Below are 17,625 nucleotides of genomic sequence, written 5' to 3'. Positions count from 1 at the left end.
GAGCCCCTCTGAGCCTCAGTTTTCTCATCTGTAAAATAATGCCTGCCTCACAGAATTACTGAGAGTGGCCAGAATTATGCCTGTCCCTCTAGATGCTGGAAATATGTGACTTCCCTTGCTTTATAGGAACACAGAACGCATCGTTCCCCAAAAGAATGGGACCCACGTGCTCCAGGTGCAGCCTTGTCAGCCACCCCAAGGTCCCTTTTTCTCCCTCAGAGGCCCAATTACAGTAAGTTCCCAGATTTTTGCTTTTCTCACCCAAATGAAGGACAAGCAGTTCTGGGGAAAGCTTTCATTCTGGAGTGGGCTTGTAGGCTTGAGAGTCCCTGGTGAAGGGTTGCTGCTGCTGCCCTCTGGTGGTAATGTGTGTATATGCACAAATTCCTAATCTGGGAAACGCTTGGTAACATACTGCATTTCAATTATGATAATAATTTACTGCTACTCTGCTAGGCAAGAGGGATACAAAGACAAATAAAACATAGTTCTTGCCCTTTAAGAACTTTAAGAACTCACAGCTTTTAGAAAGTGAAAGGGAGATAGCTCGAATACAGTGTAACGTGAGAAGTTATAATAAAAACAACTCCCTGGGCACCTGGGTGGCTCAGTAGGTTAAACATCCGGCTTCAGCTCAGGTCAAGATGTCACGGTTTGTGAGTTCAAGACCGGCATCGGGCTCTGTGCTGACAGCTCGGAGCCTGGAGCCTGCTTCAGATTCTGTGTCTCCCTCTCTCTCTGCTCCTCCCCGGCTTGTGCTCTAGCTCTCTCAAAAATAAACATTAAAAAAAAAAAAAAAGCGAAAAAACAAAAACAACACCACCCGACTTCTAGCTCCAGACAAAATAGGGTACACATATTCCTATTATTCCCACTAAGTAAAGCTGAAAACTTATGGACATTCTATATACACAGACATGAGAAGACCTCTTTGAGGTTGAGAGAAGAGGCAAACTTTGCTAGGGGCCTTGAGACCCAAAGAATGACATGGCAGTGAGTTCCCAGGGTTTTCTTTTGTCCTTTTATATCTGACTGGATACTGGAGAAGCTGGCGACCTTATACATCCATGGACGCAGACTAAAAAAATCCCCGAGAAAAGTGTGCTCTCTCCAGTCAAAAGACCAGGAAAGGGGTAGACAAGCAAGACAGAAAACTTCTAGACAATAATCACTCCCGTCAGGTAAAACTCCAAAAAACACCAAGCCAACCCAAATCAAACCAACCAACAAACAAGCAAACAGTGTCCCAGCCCCATCAGCAAAGGCTGAGTGGGATCCCACACTTGCGCCCACGCTGGGCATCACGAGGCAGCCCCTTCCCCTGCCAGGGTGGCATCAGAGGCCAAGTGGGGAGCTGGCACTTTTATCCCCACCCGATGGTAATGAGGACCAAAGTGGAGGTCCCTTAGGGAACCTGGACTCCCACATCTATCTGCTGGGAACAAGATGCCCCCTCTGCCCCTGCTGGGGTGATGTCGGAGGAGGCACAGCGGAGAAACAGGACTGGCACAACCCCTGTGGTGACACAGTTCCCCCACCTGCAGTGTCAGCAGAGGCCACAGAGGCCAGGGGGAAGGGGGTGACATTTTCTAAATGATGGGGGTGGGGAAAAAAAAAAAAAAAGATCTGTCAACCCAGAATTCTATATCCAGTGAAAGTCCTTCAGAAATAAAAACATTCTCAGAAAATTAAGGAATTTTCTGCAAGCAGACTTACTCTAAAAGAATGGCTAGGGGAAGCTGTAAATCACAGGAAAAAAATGATAAAAGAAGGAATCTTAGAACATCAGGAAAAAAGAAATAACAATGGAAAGAGTAAAAGTATGAGTAAAGACAATACAATTTCCTTCTCAAGTTTTAGAAGTTTGATGGTTAAGGCAAAAATTATAACCAATGTAGGTATTAATATTTATAAAGGAAACAGACAATTTTAAGTGAGGAAGGGTAAGGGGACTTAAAAGGAGGTAATATTTCTATACTTTACTACATTATACTTCACCAGACTGTGGTTAAGTTATACATACATATTGTAATACTCAGACAAAACCCTAAAAAAATCTATACTGGGGCAACTGTGTGGCTCAGTTGGTGGAGCATCTTACTCTTGATTTCGGCTCAGGTCATGATCCCAGGGTCATAGGATCGTGGCCGCGTTGGGCCCTGTGGTGAGTGGGGAGCCTGCTTAAGATTCTCTATTTCCCTCTGCCCCTCTTCCCCCACCCGTGCACTCTCAAATAATAATAATAAAAATCTATATAAAGAAATACACTAACAAAATTAATAAATAAAAATTGAATTAAAAAAAAAGGTTCGGGGTGCCTGGGTGACTCAGTCAGTTAAGCGACCAACTTCAGCTCAGGTCATGATCTTGTGGTTTGCAAGTTCGAGTCCCACGTGGGGCTCTGTGCTGACAGTGCAGAGCCTGGAGCCCCTTTCAGATTCTGTGTCTCCCTCTCTCTCTGCCCCTCCCCTGCTCACGCTCTCTCTTTCCTTCAAAAATAAATAAATATTAAAATTTTTTTAAAAAAGTTTCAATTAGCACTGAGGGAAGGAGGAGGAAAAAACAAAAACCAAAAAATGAAATGGCAGACTTAAGCCTTAATAATCAATAATACATTACACATAGATAGTCTAAATACATCAATTAAAAGATAGATTGGCAGAACAGATTTTTTTTAATGTTCATTTATTTTTGAGACAAAGAGAGACAGTGTGAGCAGGGGAGGGGCAGAGAGAGAGGGGGAGACACAGAATCTGACGCCGGCTCCAGGCTTCGAGCTGTCAGCACAGAACCCCACATGGGGCTTGAACCCATGAACCGTGAGATAATGACCTGAAGGAAGTCGGACACTCCACCGACTGAGCCACCCAGGCGCCACTGGCAGAACAGATTTTTAAAACTGACTCAATTATATGTTATGTAAAGGAACTCACTTCAAACATAATGATATAGATAAGTTAACAGAAAAAGATCCGAGCCAGATATACTATGCAAACACTAATCAAAGAAAGCAAGACAGGCTATATTAATAGCAGATAAATTTATTTCTGAGCAAAGAAAAGCACCAGTTACAAGAAAGGACTATTACATAGTGATAGAAGGGCCAATACACTAAGAAGACACAGCAATTCTAAGGGTGTACGCATCAAACAGAGATGCAAAACATGTGATGCAATATAATGATAGAACTGAAAGAAATAAGACACATCCACAATTATAGTTGAAGACTTCAACATCTTCCTCTCAACAACTGAGAGAATAGTTAGAAAATCAGCACAGATATAGAAGCACTCAAAAAACACACTAACCAATGGGATCTAATTGGTATTTACAGAACACTCCACTCAAAAATGGCAGAACATGTCCCTTAAACTGGTCCCATCTCCCACCCTTCCTTGACCTCCCTACTGCTTACAGTAAACACACTCCCCCTTTGTCCTCAGCCTCTACCTTGAATATTCCCTTTACCTTGTTGCCTGATTAGAAACCTGGCTTCTTCTATTTGCAACAGGAAATGCTTTTTAGTCACTAAGTATATTTCTTCCTGACTATAAAAGTAACAAGGGGATACAGAATAGAAAATTCAGAAAAGTGTGAAATAGGTATATATGTTTATGTTTAAAATCACCATAATGTCCTCATTATGACAACTTTCGGTACAATTTTATCATAACAGTTTAAAAATATACGCACAGAAAATTGGGGGTTCTCACTGCATGTGCTGTTTCACAGTCCTTTTTTAAAAAATCTAATGTTACATATAAAAATATTTTTGAAAGCTGCTTGATGTTCCTTCCCTTTAGGCCGTACCGTACTTTAGTCATGCCCATTTGAGCTGTTTTCCAATCTTTCTCAAATTAAGTAAGTAACTCTATGATGTACCTAAGTCTTTTATTTGGATCTAATTACCTTCTTCAGAGAAACTCCTTGAAATTATTGGGGCAAAGTGAACTTTTGATTGTTAATAAATTTTTCTTAAATTACACAAAACGAAAATTTCATCATCGGATTCTACTCCATAGAAAGTCTAGGGCGGCTTCCTGCCAGTTTGAATCGGACCGTCTCAAGTTCCCCTCCAGCCCTAAATTTTCAGTCTCGGTAAACATCTCCCAGCAGCCCGCACCCACGCCTGCGCACAATCGCCCAAACCCAGGCCTCCTGACCAAAGGGGAAACTTAAGGACACGCCCCCGAAGCGCAACCTCTTTAAATTTTAAAATGAAGGCCCAAGCCAATGAATGTTAAGTTTCTCCCGGAACTGGGTGACCCGCTCACAGCCACGCCCTCCACCAATCGGGCAGAGAGCTTCTCCGTCGTCCTTCCAATCAGCGCCAAGGCTGGGAGTTACTCACGTAAGTTACGTAAGGGGAGCGACCAATAGGAGCTGACTCTGGGGGCTGACTCCGCCAATGGCAGCAGCGCTTGGAGAGCGCGGGAGCTTTTCCACCGGGACTCCTGAGGGAAAGTGGTGAATGGCGCTGGTTCCCTGAGGCGAGGGCCGAGAGGACGGCGGCGCGGGCCCCGGCCGGAGCCCGGGGGCGGCGGCGCGGCCGGCATGGCCTGCTGTCACAACGTTATGTTGCTGCTGGACACCGCGGGCGGTGCCGCCGGCCGGAGCCCGGCCCGGCGGGCCGCCCTGCGCCTCCTCACTTACCTGAGCTGCCGATTCGGCCTGGCCAGGGTCCGCTGGGCCTTCAAGTTCTTTGACTCCCAGGGGGCGCGGAGCCGGCCGTCCCGCGTGTCTGACTTCCGCGAGCTGGGGGCCCGCTCCTGGGAGGACTTCGAGGAGGAGCTGGACGCCGTGCTCGGGGACGGCGCCCACGGCGCCCACCTGCCGGGCCCGGCGCCCAGGGCCAGCCACACGCACGGCGCCCTGATGGAGACGCTGCTAGACTACCAGTGGGACCGGCCCGAGATCACGTCGCCCACCAAGCCGATCCTGCGCAGCAGCGGGAGGAGACTGCTGGACGTGGAGAGCGAGGCCAAGGAGGCCGAGACTGCGCTCGGGGGCTTCGTGAACGCGGTCTTCCTGCTGGCCCCCTGCCCGCATTCGCAGAGGGAGCTGCTGCAGTTCGTGTCCGGGTGCGAGGCGCAGGCCCAGCGCCTGCCGCCAGCCCCTAAGCAGGTGATGGAGAAGTTGCTGCCCAAGCGAGTGCAGGAGGTCATGATCGCCCGAAAAATCACCTTGTACTGGGTGGACACCACCGAGTGGCCCAAGGTGAGTTAATGGTTAGGTCCGACTTGGTGCACGGTGTCCTGCGGGATCAGCCGGAACCTGGCGGCGTCCGCAGAGCCGCCAGTGGACCCAGAATGCGACCGGCCTGACCCGCATGGGTCCGTTCGGGAGGAAAGTCCTGTGGTCACAAAGTGGGACAGTCTTCACGACAAAGCAGGTAGGTCCTTGGGCCCTGCTGAGGTCAGCGTTTAAAGCCCTTCACAATTTGGGCCCTGTCCGCCTTCCCAGGGAATATTCCAGCAAGTGAAGAAGCATGGTCTCTTGGGTCAACAAATCTTGAGTGCTTGTTCTGTCTTATCAGCCACCCGGAAGCCTTTGCGAGTCTAAGCCTCGCTTCCAACGCCCTGCCCAGTGGCAACACCTCGGTCTCTGTCTTGAATTTCCACCCACTTTTGTGGCACTTACCCTTTCCCAGTGATCAGTTCCGCTGGTGCAAGTCTCTCCCTTTCATCTGGTCTAAAAACGTCTCAAAGGCAAGTCCGCACACCCCTCTGTGTCCCCTGCAGATGGCACCTTGAACGTTGTGCGAGCTCAGTTAAGTATCTGTTGACTTAAAGGAGTACATTTAGGTACTTCCGGTTCTAAGTGGCTCATTTGGGGCCCCAGCTTCAGTTAAGCGCCCCTGATAAGTATATATTTTTACCTTCATTTTTCTGCTGTCTGCTTGTTGTAATAGTCAAGCCATTGCACTGAGCGCCTACTGCACGTTGTAGCTGCTGGGGGTGCGGTGGTCAGCTGAAGTGCTTTACCTTCTGGTGAGGAAGATTCATGAAACAGATAAGATTAACAGATCAAACCGGTGAGCAGGAGGAGGTAAAAGGGTAGGGGGACTGTTGTATATAGGGTGATGGTCGGGGGAGGCCTTTATAAGCAGAGAAGGTGAAGGAGGAGGAATGTGAAGGCTGGGAAAGAACATTCCAGGCAAAGAACAGGTATAAAGGTTTGACCTAGAAATGAGCTTAGTTTGTTTCAGCAAGTGCCCATCTATGGGGCTTAAGCAGTAAAAGTGCCGATTTTCTTCTAATTGATGGGAAGTGGGTTAACCAGGTGAAAGATGTGATTCCGCTTATTGAAAACTCCTGCCACTGAACGAGGGGTGGGTTAAATTGCAAGATTACAAATGGAAAATGAGCAGATGCTTAAATAATGGTATGTAATGTTAAAATTTCCAACGTGCTTTCGCATGCAAAGCCCAAAAAAGGCGTGGGAAATGCAAAATAAGGCAGCAGCTTGTCAAAAGGAAGGGACAGAGTGTTTAAGGGGATTGTAAACATTTCATGGAGAAAAAGGAATCCTAGAACTTAAAATTTCTTAAGGCAGCAAATGAAGTGTTGGACCCATGCACAACACATAAGTGTTTGATTTGGGATGATTGACACCAGATCACAACAAAGACTTGGTTCTGAAATTATATCAAATACTGGCTAGAAATCTTAACAGATGGGGCTTGGAGATCCTTCTCTCCTTTTTCTCTTTTTGGAATAGCTTTGCAATAAGGAGATTGATGGTACCTTTTTGGAGACCCCTTCCAGTTCTAACACTCTACCTTCTGAGGGGATGGGTCTTCTCTGAGGCTTCCCTTCTCACATTAGCTCTGTCCTTTCCCCTAAGAAAATGTCCCATCAAACAGGCTTTTCCGGAATTTTTTTTTCTGGTGAAGATTGATCCTTTACTATTCAGAAAGCCTCTGCCCGGCCACACCTTGGAGACAAAAGGGAGCTTTGGGTCCTGTCCTTGGAGCGCTCTGGCTACAAGGGCAGAGAAAAGGGAAGGAGAGAAAATCCAGGCCCTGTCTGGTGGAGCTCCCCATCTGGGAAATGGAACGGGAGAAACAGAACCTGGGTTCACAGACTGGGGGAGGAGGGATCCAAGCACAGAACTCTGGCAGAATAAAGGGAACGTAGGAGACTCCTGGAACACTTTCGGCTTTCTCTCCGATTTATTCAACACCTACTTATTACATGTCTGCTAAGTGTGCTGAGTGTACCATTAAGTGAACCAGACAGATGCTTTCCTGGAGTTTATAGTCTTGTGGACATTTATAAATCTCCAGATTCGAAACTATCACTAAGGCTTGTCTGTCAGTTATTCTGTAATATGCATAAAAATGAAAAATATAGGGGCGCCTGGGTGGCTCAGTCGGTTAAGCGTCCGACTTCGGCTGAGGTCATGATCTCGCGGTCCGTGAGTTCGAGCCCCGCGTGGGGCTCTGTGCTGACAGCTCAGAGCCTGGAGCCTGTTTCAGATTATGTGTCTCCCTTTCTCTCTGACCCTCTCCCGTTCATGCTCTGTCTCTCCCTGTCTCAAAAATAAACGTTAAAAAAAATTTAAAAAAAAATGAAAAATATAACCATACTCTTTATATTGATTGTGTTTTTTGTTTTGACATAACTTCAAAAAAAATTTTATTTACATCCAAGTTAGCTCACATAAAGTGTACTAATGGTTTCAGGAGTAGAATTTAATGATTCATCACTTCCATATAACAGCCAGTGCTCATCCCAACAAGTGCCCTCCTTAATGCCCATCACTCATTTAGCCCATCCCCCCACCCAGCACCCCTCCAGCAACCCTCAATTTGTTCCCTGTATTTAAGCATCTCTTATGGTTTGTCTCCCTCCCTGTTCTTGTATTATGTTTTCTTCCCGTATGTTCATCTGTTTTGTATCTTAAAGTCCTCATGTGAGTGAAGTCATATATTTGTCTTTCTCTAATTTTGCTTAGCATAATACCCTCTAGTTCCATCCACGTTGTTGCAAATGGCAAGATTTCATTCTTTTTCATCACCGAGTAATATTCCGTTGTGTATATATACCACATCTTTATCCATTCATCCATCGTTGGACATTTGGGCTCTTTCCATACTTTGTCTCTTGTCAATAGTGGTGCTGTAAACGTTGGGGTGCATGTGCCCCTTCAAATCAGCGTTTTGTATCCTTTGGGTAAATACCTAGTAGTGCAACTGCTGGGTCCTAGGGTAGCCCTATTTTAAATTTTTTGAGGAAACTCCACACTGTTTTACAGAGTGGCTGCACCAGTTTGCATTCCTCATGGTGGTTTTTTCAAATCATGTGCATATATTACTTCTCATCAAAAGTTGATTTTTTTTCAATTCTTATTAAAGCTTTACTTTTCAACTGATTAGCAGATTTTTTTTTCCTGGCTATCCTCTAGCCAGAATCTCTAACAATTTCAACAAATTTTTTTGTTTCCCTTTGGTGGAAAACCCCAATCAGGATCTGTGGTGTATGAACTAGCTTACCATTCTCCCTTATAGCAGTGAACACAGGCGTGGACACATGGATGGTAATGGCAGATATTGATTAATTTCCAAACTGGCATGCGTAACTGAAAAGTCTTACAATATATTGTTTATCTTCGTTACATGTGATATTTTCTGTTCTCTGATATTTCCTATCCTGGTGTTTTTTTTTTTAAACGCTGATCATAAGCCAGGAAATGGATCCATCAAAGGATCCATCCGAGTCCATCAAAGGGTCATAACCCTCATATTAAAAGCACTATCCAAGATAGTTCTGGGTTCTTGGACTAGTCTATCCTTCCCTTGCTGTGACCTTGGGCACTCTTATGCCCCTCTTTGAACTTGAATATATGGAAAGTTTGGAGATGTCCTGGAAGACCTCACATTTCCATAGCAATTTATTGTCTACAGTTATTTACTGTCCTGTGGAGTAGGCAAACCAGCACAATAATCATATTTTGGGGTAGGCACTCTTCTGTTCCCATACTACTTGAATAGTCTCATGTTATATTGTGATGCTGCATTAAATATTTCATTTTATTATTGTTTTATTCCACCCCCAACTTTAAAATTCTAGAAGACAGGCACTGTGTCTCACTAATCTGTGGCGTATAAAGTTTGCTCAATGAAAGTTTGAAATCCATGCTTGGGTGTTGAGACTCAGAGGGGGTCACCTCAATGCTCCCTGATAGAATTCCCACTGATGAAGTAGGTCAGTTCAGGATGTTTGCTCAAATGGGTATTGGAGTTCGACCAAATTGTTGTAATAAAGCAAGATTTTAATGCCTTAAAAAAAAAAAGCTTGTTAAAAGAAGGTTGAATGGAGCGTTGGCTGTGTGTGAGGAAGCGAAGAGCAGCTTTTACAGAGAAAGCAGTATTTGAGCTAGATTACCAAACTTAGTGAAGAGGGAAGGGGAAGACACGGGAAACAATGAACAAAAGCATGGATGATAAAACAGGGAATGTTCAGGAAACATTAGTGGTTTAGTGTGTCTGGAAAGCAGCGATGGGCGAGGGAAAGATAATGTGTTTGGAAAGTTTGTTTAGGGCTGGGCTATCCAAGAGTTACGTTATCGTGGAGGCAGTGGGAAGCCCTTGAAAGTTTTTTAGAGAAATAGCATGATGTGATACATGATTTGGAAGAATACTTCTTAGAGAAACATGGAGGACAGATTCGAGGCGGGACACAGACTTTAGAGGCTGTACAGTAAGAGTTCAGGCAAGAGATGATGAGGACTTTGGTGAGAGCAGTGAGGACAGAACTGAGACCTGCTTGGTCCCCACACAGTCATGTGGAGTGGGTAAGTCAGCAGTGATCCCCCTCTAGGAGAGGGGCTCCTGCCTAGCTCCCTTGGTACCTAGCCATTGTTGTGTTCTGTTGTGTAGGACAGAATTATTTTTATTAATGGACTGTATGTTTCTTTTGACTCTTGACATTTCATGATTCCTCTCCAGTGATTTTTATCGCTTCTGCTCCTTGCCAGAAAATAGAACTCAAGTGTTGTTTTCACTACATGGGCACTTTCTAGAAGGCATAGTATGTAGTAGTTATATTCTTAGGCTGTACAGTAACAGGATACTGGCCATTTGTGTTTGGCTTAATAAATACAATGATTGTGGAATTTGATCCTTTAATGTAGATGCCAGCTTGACTTTCTCTTGATCTCCCTAAGCTTGCTTTCTTTTTTTTAATATGAAATTTATTGTCAAATTGGTTTCCACCCAAATTGAAACACCCAGTGCTCATCCCAACAGGTGCCCTCCTCAGTGCCCATCACCCACTTTCCCCTCCCCCCCGCCCCCCATCAACCCTCAGTTTATTCTCAGTATTTAAGAGTCTCTTACGGCTTGCCTCCTTCCCTCTCTGTAACTTTTTTCCACCCCCCTTCTCCTCCCCACTGATCTTCTGTTGAGTTTCTAAGGATCCACATATGAGTGAAAACATAAGGTATCTTTCTCTGCCTGACTCATTTCACTTAACTCTCCAGTTCCATCCATGTTGCTACAAATGGTCAGATTTCATTCTTTCGCGATGCCAAGTAGTATTCAATTGTATATATAAACCACATCTTCTTTATCCATTCGTTGGATAATAAATAAATAAAGTTGATGGACATTTAGGCTCTTTCCATAATTTGGCTATTGTTGAAAGTGCTGCTATAAACATTGGGGTACAAGTGTCCCTATGCATCAGCACTCCTGTATCCCTTGGGTAAATTCCTAGCAGTGCTATTGCTGGGTCATAGGGTAGATCTATTTTTAATTTTTGGAGGAACCTCCACACTGTTTTTCAGAGCGGGTGCCCCAGTTTGCATTCCCACAAACAGTGCAAGAGGGTTCCCGTTTCTCCACATCCCCTCCAGCATCTATAGTCTCCTGATTTGTTCATTTTGGCCACTCTGACCTCACTCTGTGAGGTGGTATCTCAGTGTAGTTTTGATTTGTATTTGCCTGATGAGGAGTGACGTTGAGCATCTTTTCATGTGCCTGTTGGCCATCTGGATGTCTTCTTTAGAAAAGTGTCTATTGATGTCTTCTGCCCATTTCTTCACTGGATTATTTGTGTTTTGGGTCTGGAGTTTGGTGAGTTCTTTATAGATTTTGGATAGTAGCCCTTTATCCGATATGTCATTTGCAAATATCTTTTCCCCTTCCGTCGGTTGCCTTTTAGTCCCCTAAGTTTTCTTTATGGGTGCCTCATTTATAACTACCTGAGGTTCTTTATAATTTTTATTTCAGTTGTGGGAGTCCCCAGATCACCTTGGGTACTGGACAGTGTGTCAACTGCTCCACCTTGTAGGAGGCACTATCTTACCATCCGAAACTTTCCGCCAGGATTGTACTAAAGCTGGGAAAATACTACTTGGCGGTGAAAAAAAGCTGTCAAGTGAATCTCCCCTCACTTCATGGATTTCGACTCTGCCATCTGATGCCACTTTAAACTGTTTGCTCTATAATTCTCCTGCGTATGAAGCCTCATTTCCACGGATGGAAGGAATGTTATTTCTCCCTGTTGAAGGTAAGCAAATACTATTTTGGGGGCTTTTATGGTCTCAGGTACATTCATTTCCTCAAGGCAGATCCATGCTTTTCATTTGTTTAGAGTTTCCAGCAGCCTAGGCGCTCAATGCTTGTAATTAAAAGATACCCATGTGAAGGGGCACCTGGGTGGCTGGCTCAGTGGGTTAAGCATCTGACTCTTGGTTTTGGCTCAGGTCATGATCTCACAGTTCATGGGTTCGAGCCCCACATCGGCCTCTGTGCTGGCAGTGCTGAGCTTGCTTGGGATTCTTTCTCCTTCTCTCCCCTTCCCTCTCCCCCCTCCCACTCTCTTTCCCTTTCTTTCAAGATAAATAAACTAAAAAAACAACAACAAAAAAAGATACCTATGTAGAATCAGAGGTACCACAGGAAACGGTTGGACATGGGCACAGTATAACTGCCAGCCCACCTTTGAAAAGAACTAGTGAGTGATTGTTTAAAGAGTTTCCCAGCTGGGGTGCCTGGGTGTCTCAGTCAGTTAAGCATCCGACTTCCGCTCAGGTCATGATCTTGCAGTTTGTGAGTTCAAACCCCTCATCTGTCAGCACAGAGCCTGGAGCCTGCTTTAGATTCTTTGTGCCTCTCTCTCTCTCTCTCTCTCTCTCTCTCTCTCTGCCCTTTCCCCACTCATGCTCGAGCGCTCACTCTCTCTTTCCCTCTCTCTCCCCGCTCCCTCTCAAAAATAAACATTAAAAAAATTTTTAAAAAAAGTTTCCCAGCTGTTGTAAAGAAGGATAATATTGTTCAGGTGCCCAAGCAGAGGGGGTGGTAAGATTTCCCACCTCATAGAAGAGATTGAACAATTGAAGACCACAGAGAAGCGATGACTGATTAAGAGAAGAAATAAATTAGTTAAGAGGCGCTGAGAATGGTGCTTGTTACCAGGAAGAGCCAGCATGGTGAACTCTTCGTAAATCGGCTTTGCCGTGTGGTCTGTCGTATGGTGAATCTCCTTTGTGAATCCTGTCTCCACACAGGAGTAATCCTGCCTAGAGATGTAAACCTAAAACTATGTGATGCATTACGTTCAGTTTAAGGAAACTCCAAGAGTAGTTTTGTTTAACCAGTTCTGTCATACCTAGTTTTTAGACTTTAACATTTTAATAAGATCTGATACCCTGGACTTAAGAGGCAGTGTTGTCTTTTTTGTAAGTAATGAGTATTACTTGAATACTTACGTCGAAGGCGTAATTATTGAGAAGTTCTGACATTTAGTTGCACCCGTGTAATTCTTTTCATCTATCGCTCTTCCCAGAGAGCGAGATGAACTTGCTCTGATAGCCTGTTGGCAGTGGAATGACGGTTGAAGTGTGAAGTGACAGTTACCAGCACCTCGACTGACAATCTGATTTTTTTCTTCTTACTATTCTATTTTTAGTGCCTCTCACATTAGAATTTTAATATTCCTTATTTCTAATAGACAAAGAGATTCAAGAAACATGGACAGTCACCCTAGAGCCCTTGGCCATGCATCAGAGACACTTTCAGAAGCCAGTCAGAATTTTCCTAAAAGGCACAGCAGCCCGGTGGTCTCTCCCAGCGAGTAGCATTTTGGGCACCGATAGCTGGTTGCTACAAAGTCCAGAGGAGAGCGAATCAACTCAAAGGCTGTTATTTCAGCAGCTGGTAAGCAGGCTGACTGCACAAGACTTACACCTGGTAGGTACCGTGTACGCGCCGAATTATTCCGGTCTGATAACGCACTTGTACGGTTCAATAAGGGGTCCGTGAGGAGCCAAGGCTGGATCTACATAACATACTTTCAGTGACACAGGTGATGTTTTTGTGAATCATACTATTTCACGGTAGCATCATGACGGTGCTTGTTGGTGAAGAAACAGTTTATAAAATTGCATGTACCTTGATTCCCATTAAGTTAAGTTATATTCACATGGGAAGAAAAGGCAGCAGGTCAAATGGAAGTATTAGGGTGGTGAAATAATGTGTGGTTTCTTGCTATTTTTTTGAGTGTTCTAATATGTATTTCTAAATTTACGTATTTTTATATACTAAATGTCATGCTATGAAGCCCTTCACTGTAAAATTGGATGTAATAGTGTTTAATAGTTCCACAAACTTAGAAATGTCTTCTGAAAAACACATAGGTACCCAGATTTGATTGAAAGGTGATGATTATTTTCAACTACTGGCAAATTTTTTTACCTTACTTTGTCTTTTGCCTCTGTAACCTCAGAAGGCTTCTGTCATCTAGATCCTTTGTGAAACATAGAAAAACTGTACAGTCTCTGGACCGATGTTCTAAGAGTTAGGCGTGTTCTTAATGAAAGAGCTGGACTCAGGGAGTCAGCTGGGCCTCTGCTCTGTTCTGCAATTATGTATCTAAATCCCTTAAGTGGTAGTATTGCCTCATGGTTAAGAGCATGGGTTTCGAATTCATACGCGTACAGGCTTGGCTTCTGCCTCTTACCAACTCAGTAACTTTAAACAGGTTGCTTATTCCTCAGCCTTAATCCCTCCTCTGTAAAATGGGGCTAATAATCATTTTGTTACCTCAGAGCGGCTGTGAGGATTCGGTGAGTTATAATCACATAATAAGTACTTAGTAAATATTCCCGGTAACCTTAGGTTTTTCTTGTTTATAGATTGAGAGATTAGGATCATGTGGTCACTAAATTCAATTCGAGCACTAATACCCATCCAGCCCGTCTGTTCCACAGTTTTGTCTTTTGTAATAATCATTGGGAGAGACTATCATTCTGTCTTTTACCAAGCTACCTTCTCCTTTAGCTGTACATCAACAGTCTTCTCAATTAATTAGACCTTCTGATGTAGGTTGCCAGCGTGGACCCTGGTGAAGGCTGGCCCCCCATCACTGGAGTTATTTCCCCCCTCTCTACCAATGCTACAATTCTCACTGTGTTCCGCACCGAGGAGGCTGAATTTCAAAGACATTTTCTCCAAACAGTTGTGGCAGAGAGCCCCCAGGATACAGCGTCCCTTTTTTCTGATGTTATGGATATTGTACTGAGTCAGATTCACAGTTCACTTGAGGATCCTGCCACCTGTGGTAAGCTCCTGAACCGATAACTAACATACTCTAGGGCAGTGGTTTATAGTTTCTTCTACCATCAGAATTTTTTTCACTGTGCTCTTTGTAGAACCCCAATATGTATTATAAAACAGATAAAAGCAAGCTACAATACTTTAGGCAGTTTAAATCATCATTATTTGTAGAAATCCTGAAGCACCTCTGAGGAGGCCAAAGGCTCTATGAAACTGGTGTGAAATCAGAGGTATGAGATGAAACCCGTATTTTAATATACTTATTGAAGACTGCACGTGAAAGTATTGTGCTTCTGTCCACCTCCAGTCTGGTGCATTGTTACTAATAACAGTACAAACCCTATTTATGCCAGGTAGATATAAATATAATCAATTTGATATTTATCCCATTCATTCAACAGATTTATTGAGTGCCTGCTATGGCAGGCACTGTTCTAAGTAACGGGAATATAGCAGAGAACAAACTAGACAAAAGTCTGTGTTCTTACAGAGTGTACCATCTAGTCTGGGGAGACCAGACAGTGAATAAGGAAATTGCATAGTATATTTAGAAGAGATAAGTGCCATAGTCATAAAGCAAGAAAAAGGGAATGGGGAGAGTTAAGGGGTGGGGGGTTGAAATTTTAAACAGGCTTTGTTGAAAAAGTAATATTTGAGCAAAGGCTTGAAGGAAGTGATACAAAGAGGTAACAGCAAACGCCAAGACTCTGAGAAAGGTGTGTGTCTGTTACATTTGAGGGACCGCGAGCTAGCCTGCGTTTTGTACACTGTCGGGAGTGGCATTTTTCATTGACAGCATAGACCCGTTGGGGTTGGTGGTGTGGATGGAGGAGTGTTGTTAGTGATGCGGCTGTGCATCCTTTGTAAGAAAGCGGCCAATCCAAGGGAGGAGCAGGTGTTTGGATTCTCTGCTTCGGTCCTAATGAGTCTTTTTCTCTCCTTCCTCTCCCATCTCTGCTCCTGTCCCTGTAGCTCCTCCTGTTCCAGAGTGGGCCCAGCAGGAGCTTGGCCGCACCGGTCCTTGGAGCGCGGCCGTCATGGAGAAGTGGTTCCCCTGCTCTAACCTGACTGGCGCTAGTTCAAGTCTGATGGAGTCATTTTGGTAAAACTTTATTTCTCTGGCTATTGATTGATGAAATCGGCCCTCACTTATCTGCTTATGGGTTTGTTTGGTTTTTTAGCATACTGCATTTGCTTAGTGTAGTCCAGTAATACTAAAAACTACACATGGAGAGCATTGTTTAATGGGGATAGAGTTCAGTCTTATAAGATGAAAAGAGCTCAGGAGATGGATGGAGGTGATGGTTGCACAACATTATGTATCTACTTAATACTACTGAACAGTGTACTTAGTATATTTTAATTTACCACAATTAAAAAACTTGGGAAAAATTAATTACAAAAACAAAATGTTCTCATTATGGAAGAAAATATTTAGTATTAAATCTCAGTAAAAATGAAAAATAACAAATTTGTATAATGCAGCTAAGTTTATGCATACAGGAAGATTTAAGAGCTTAAACTGTCTTTTTTTTTTTTTTTTTTTAACGTTTATTTATTTTTGAGACAGGGAGAGACAGAGCATGAACTGGGGAGGGTCAGAGAGAGGGAGACACAGAATCTGAAACAGGCTCCAGGCTCTGAGCTGTCAGCACAGAGCCCGACGCGGGGCTCGAACTCACGGACCGCGAGATCATGACCTGAGCTGAAGTCGGACGCTTAACCGACTGAGCCACCCAGGCGCCCCTAAACTGTCTTTTAAAGAAGAAAAGTTAGGGGCACCTGGGTGGCTCAGTTAAGGGTCTGACTTGGTTTGGCTCAGATCATGATCTCCTGGTTCGTGAGATCGAGCCCCACATTGGGCTCTGCTCACACCTAAGAGCCTGCTTGAGATTCTTTCTCTCTGTCTCTCTCTGCCCCTCCCCTGCTCACGCACGCTCTGTCAAAATAAATAAACATTTAAAAATAATAAGGGGAGTGTAGGTGGCTCAGTCAGTTAAGCAGCCAACTCTTGGTTTCAGCTCAGCTCAGTTCGTGATTTCGATCAAGCCCCACATCAGGCTTCCCATTGATGGTGCAGAGCCTGCTTGAGATTCTTTCTCTCTGCCCCTTTCCCACTCACTCTCTCTGTCTCAGAATGGATGAATGAATAAACTTAAAAAAAATTTGTTTTAATAAAACAAAAAATAAAAAAATAAAAATAAACATTAAAAGCCAATTAGCTAAGGGTCCAATACAGTAAATAACACAACAGAGTAAATCCCCAAAATAAAGAAGGTAGTAATAAAGATAAGAACAATAATCACAGAAAATAAACAATAGAAATCAACAAACATAAAGTGATTTTTTGAGAAGTCAAATAAAATGGAATTATCTATTGTAAAATTGAGTAATTTTTTTTAAAAAAGAAGACATAAACCATATTAGAAATGTAAAAGATGAAGCAGAAATTCAAAATAGTATTAAGAGGTAAAGTCAAGGTTTATTTTTGCCATATAGATGACCAGTTGTTCCAACCCTGTTTATTAAAAGTCTTTTTCTCATTAAATTACTGTAGCACTTTGTCCAAATCAGTTCACCACCATTGTGCAGGTTTATTTCTGCAAAGAATCTAGTCCAGAAGTTGTTAATACCACATTGTCTTGAGTACTGAAATCGAGTAGTTTTAGTCCTCTCAACTTTGTTTTGTTTGGTTTTGTTTTCAGAATTGCTTTGACTATTTGAGAAACTTTGCATTTCCCTGTAAATTTTAGAATTATTCTGTTAATTTCCACCAGGAAACCCTGCTAGGATTTTAACTAAGAGTACATTGAGTCTGGAGATCAATTTGGGAAGAATTGACTTAATAATGAGTCTTCTGATTCCTGGATGTGGTATAGCTTGCCAGGGCTAAGACAGGACAGGTGCACTTTTCCCTATAAGATAGCAGTGTTTACCATAAAGCACTAATAAATAAGGTGGTGTGGTATTGGTGCAAGGATCAACGGAGAGACCCATACAGCAATAGAGCCCAAAGAGTGACCCACACATGTATGGGAGCTCAGCATACACCAGAGGCAGAA

The 17,625-nt window shown here is 43.6% G+C and overlaps 1 protein-coding gene across 1 annotated transcript in view; it reads left to right on the top strand.

The window, feature by feature from the left end:
* Nucleotides 1-3,628: 3,628 nt before the first annotated feature.
* Nucleotides 3,629-17,625, top strand: part of TICRR (TOPBP1 interacting checkpoint and replication regulator) — a 47,513-nt gene continuing 33,516 nt past the window's right edge. The window contains exons 1-5 of the mRNA XM_078449011.2: nucleotides 3,629-5,217; nucleotides 11,237-11,516; nucleotides 12,960-13,198; nucleotides 14,333-14,567; nucleotides 15,536-15,665. Coding sequence (XP_078305137.2) covers nucleotides 4,555-5,217; nucleotides 11,237-11,516; nucleotides 12,960-13,198; nucleotides 14,333-14,567; nucleotides 15,536-15,665 — 1,547 coding nt within the window. The 5' untranslated portion in view covers nucleotides 3,629-4,554. The remainder of the gene's footprint in view (nucleotides 5,218-11,236; nucleotides 11,517-12,959; nucleotides 13,199-14,332; nucleotides 14,568-15,535; nucleotides 15,666-17,625) is intronic.

The sequence above is a fragment of the Panthera onca genome, chromosome B3 (assembly GCF_046562875.1).
Source record: "Panthera onca isolate mPanOnc1 chromosome B3, mPanOnc1 haplotype 2, whole genome shotgun sequence".
NCBI classification, from domain to species: domain Eukaryota; kingdom Metazoa; phylum Chordata; class Mammalia; order Carnivora; family Felidae; genus Panthera; species Panthera onca.
This window is presented reverse-complemented; position numbering and strand designations above follow the sequence as displayed.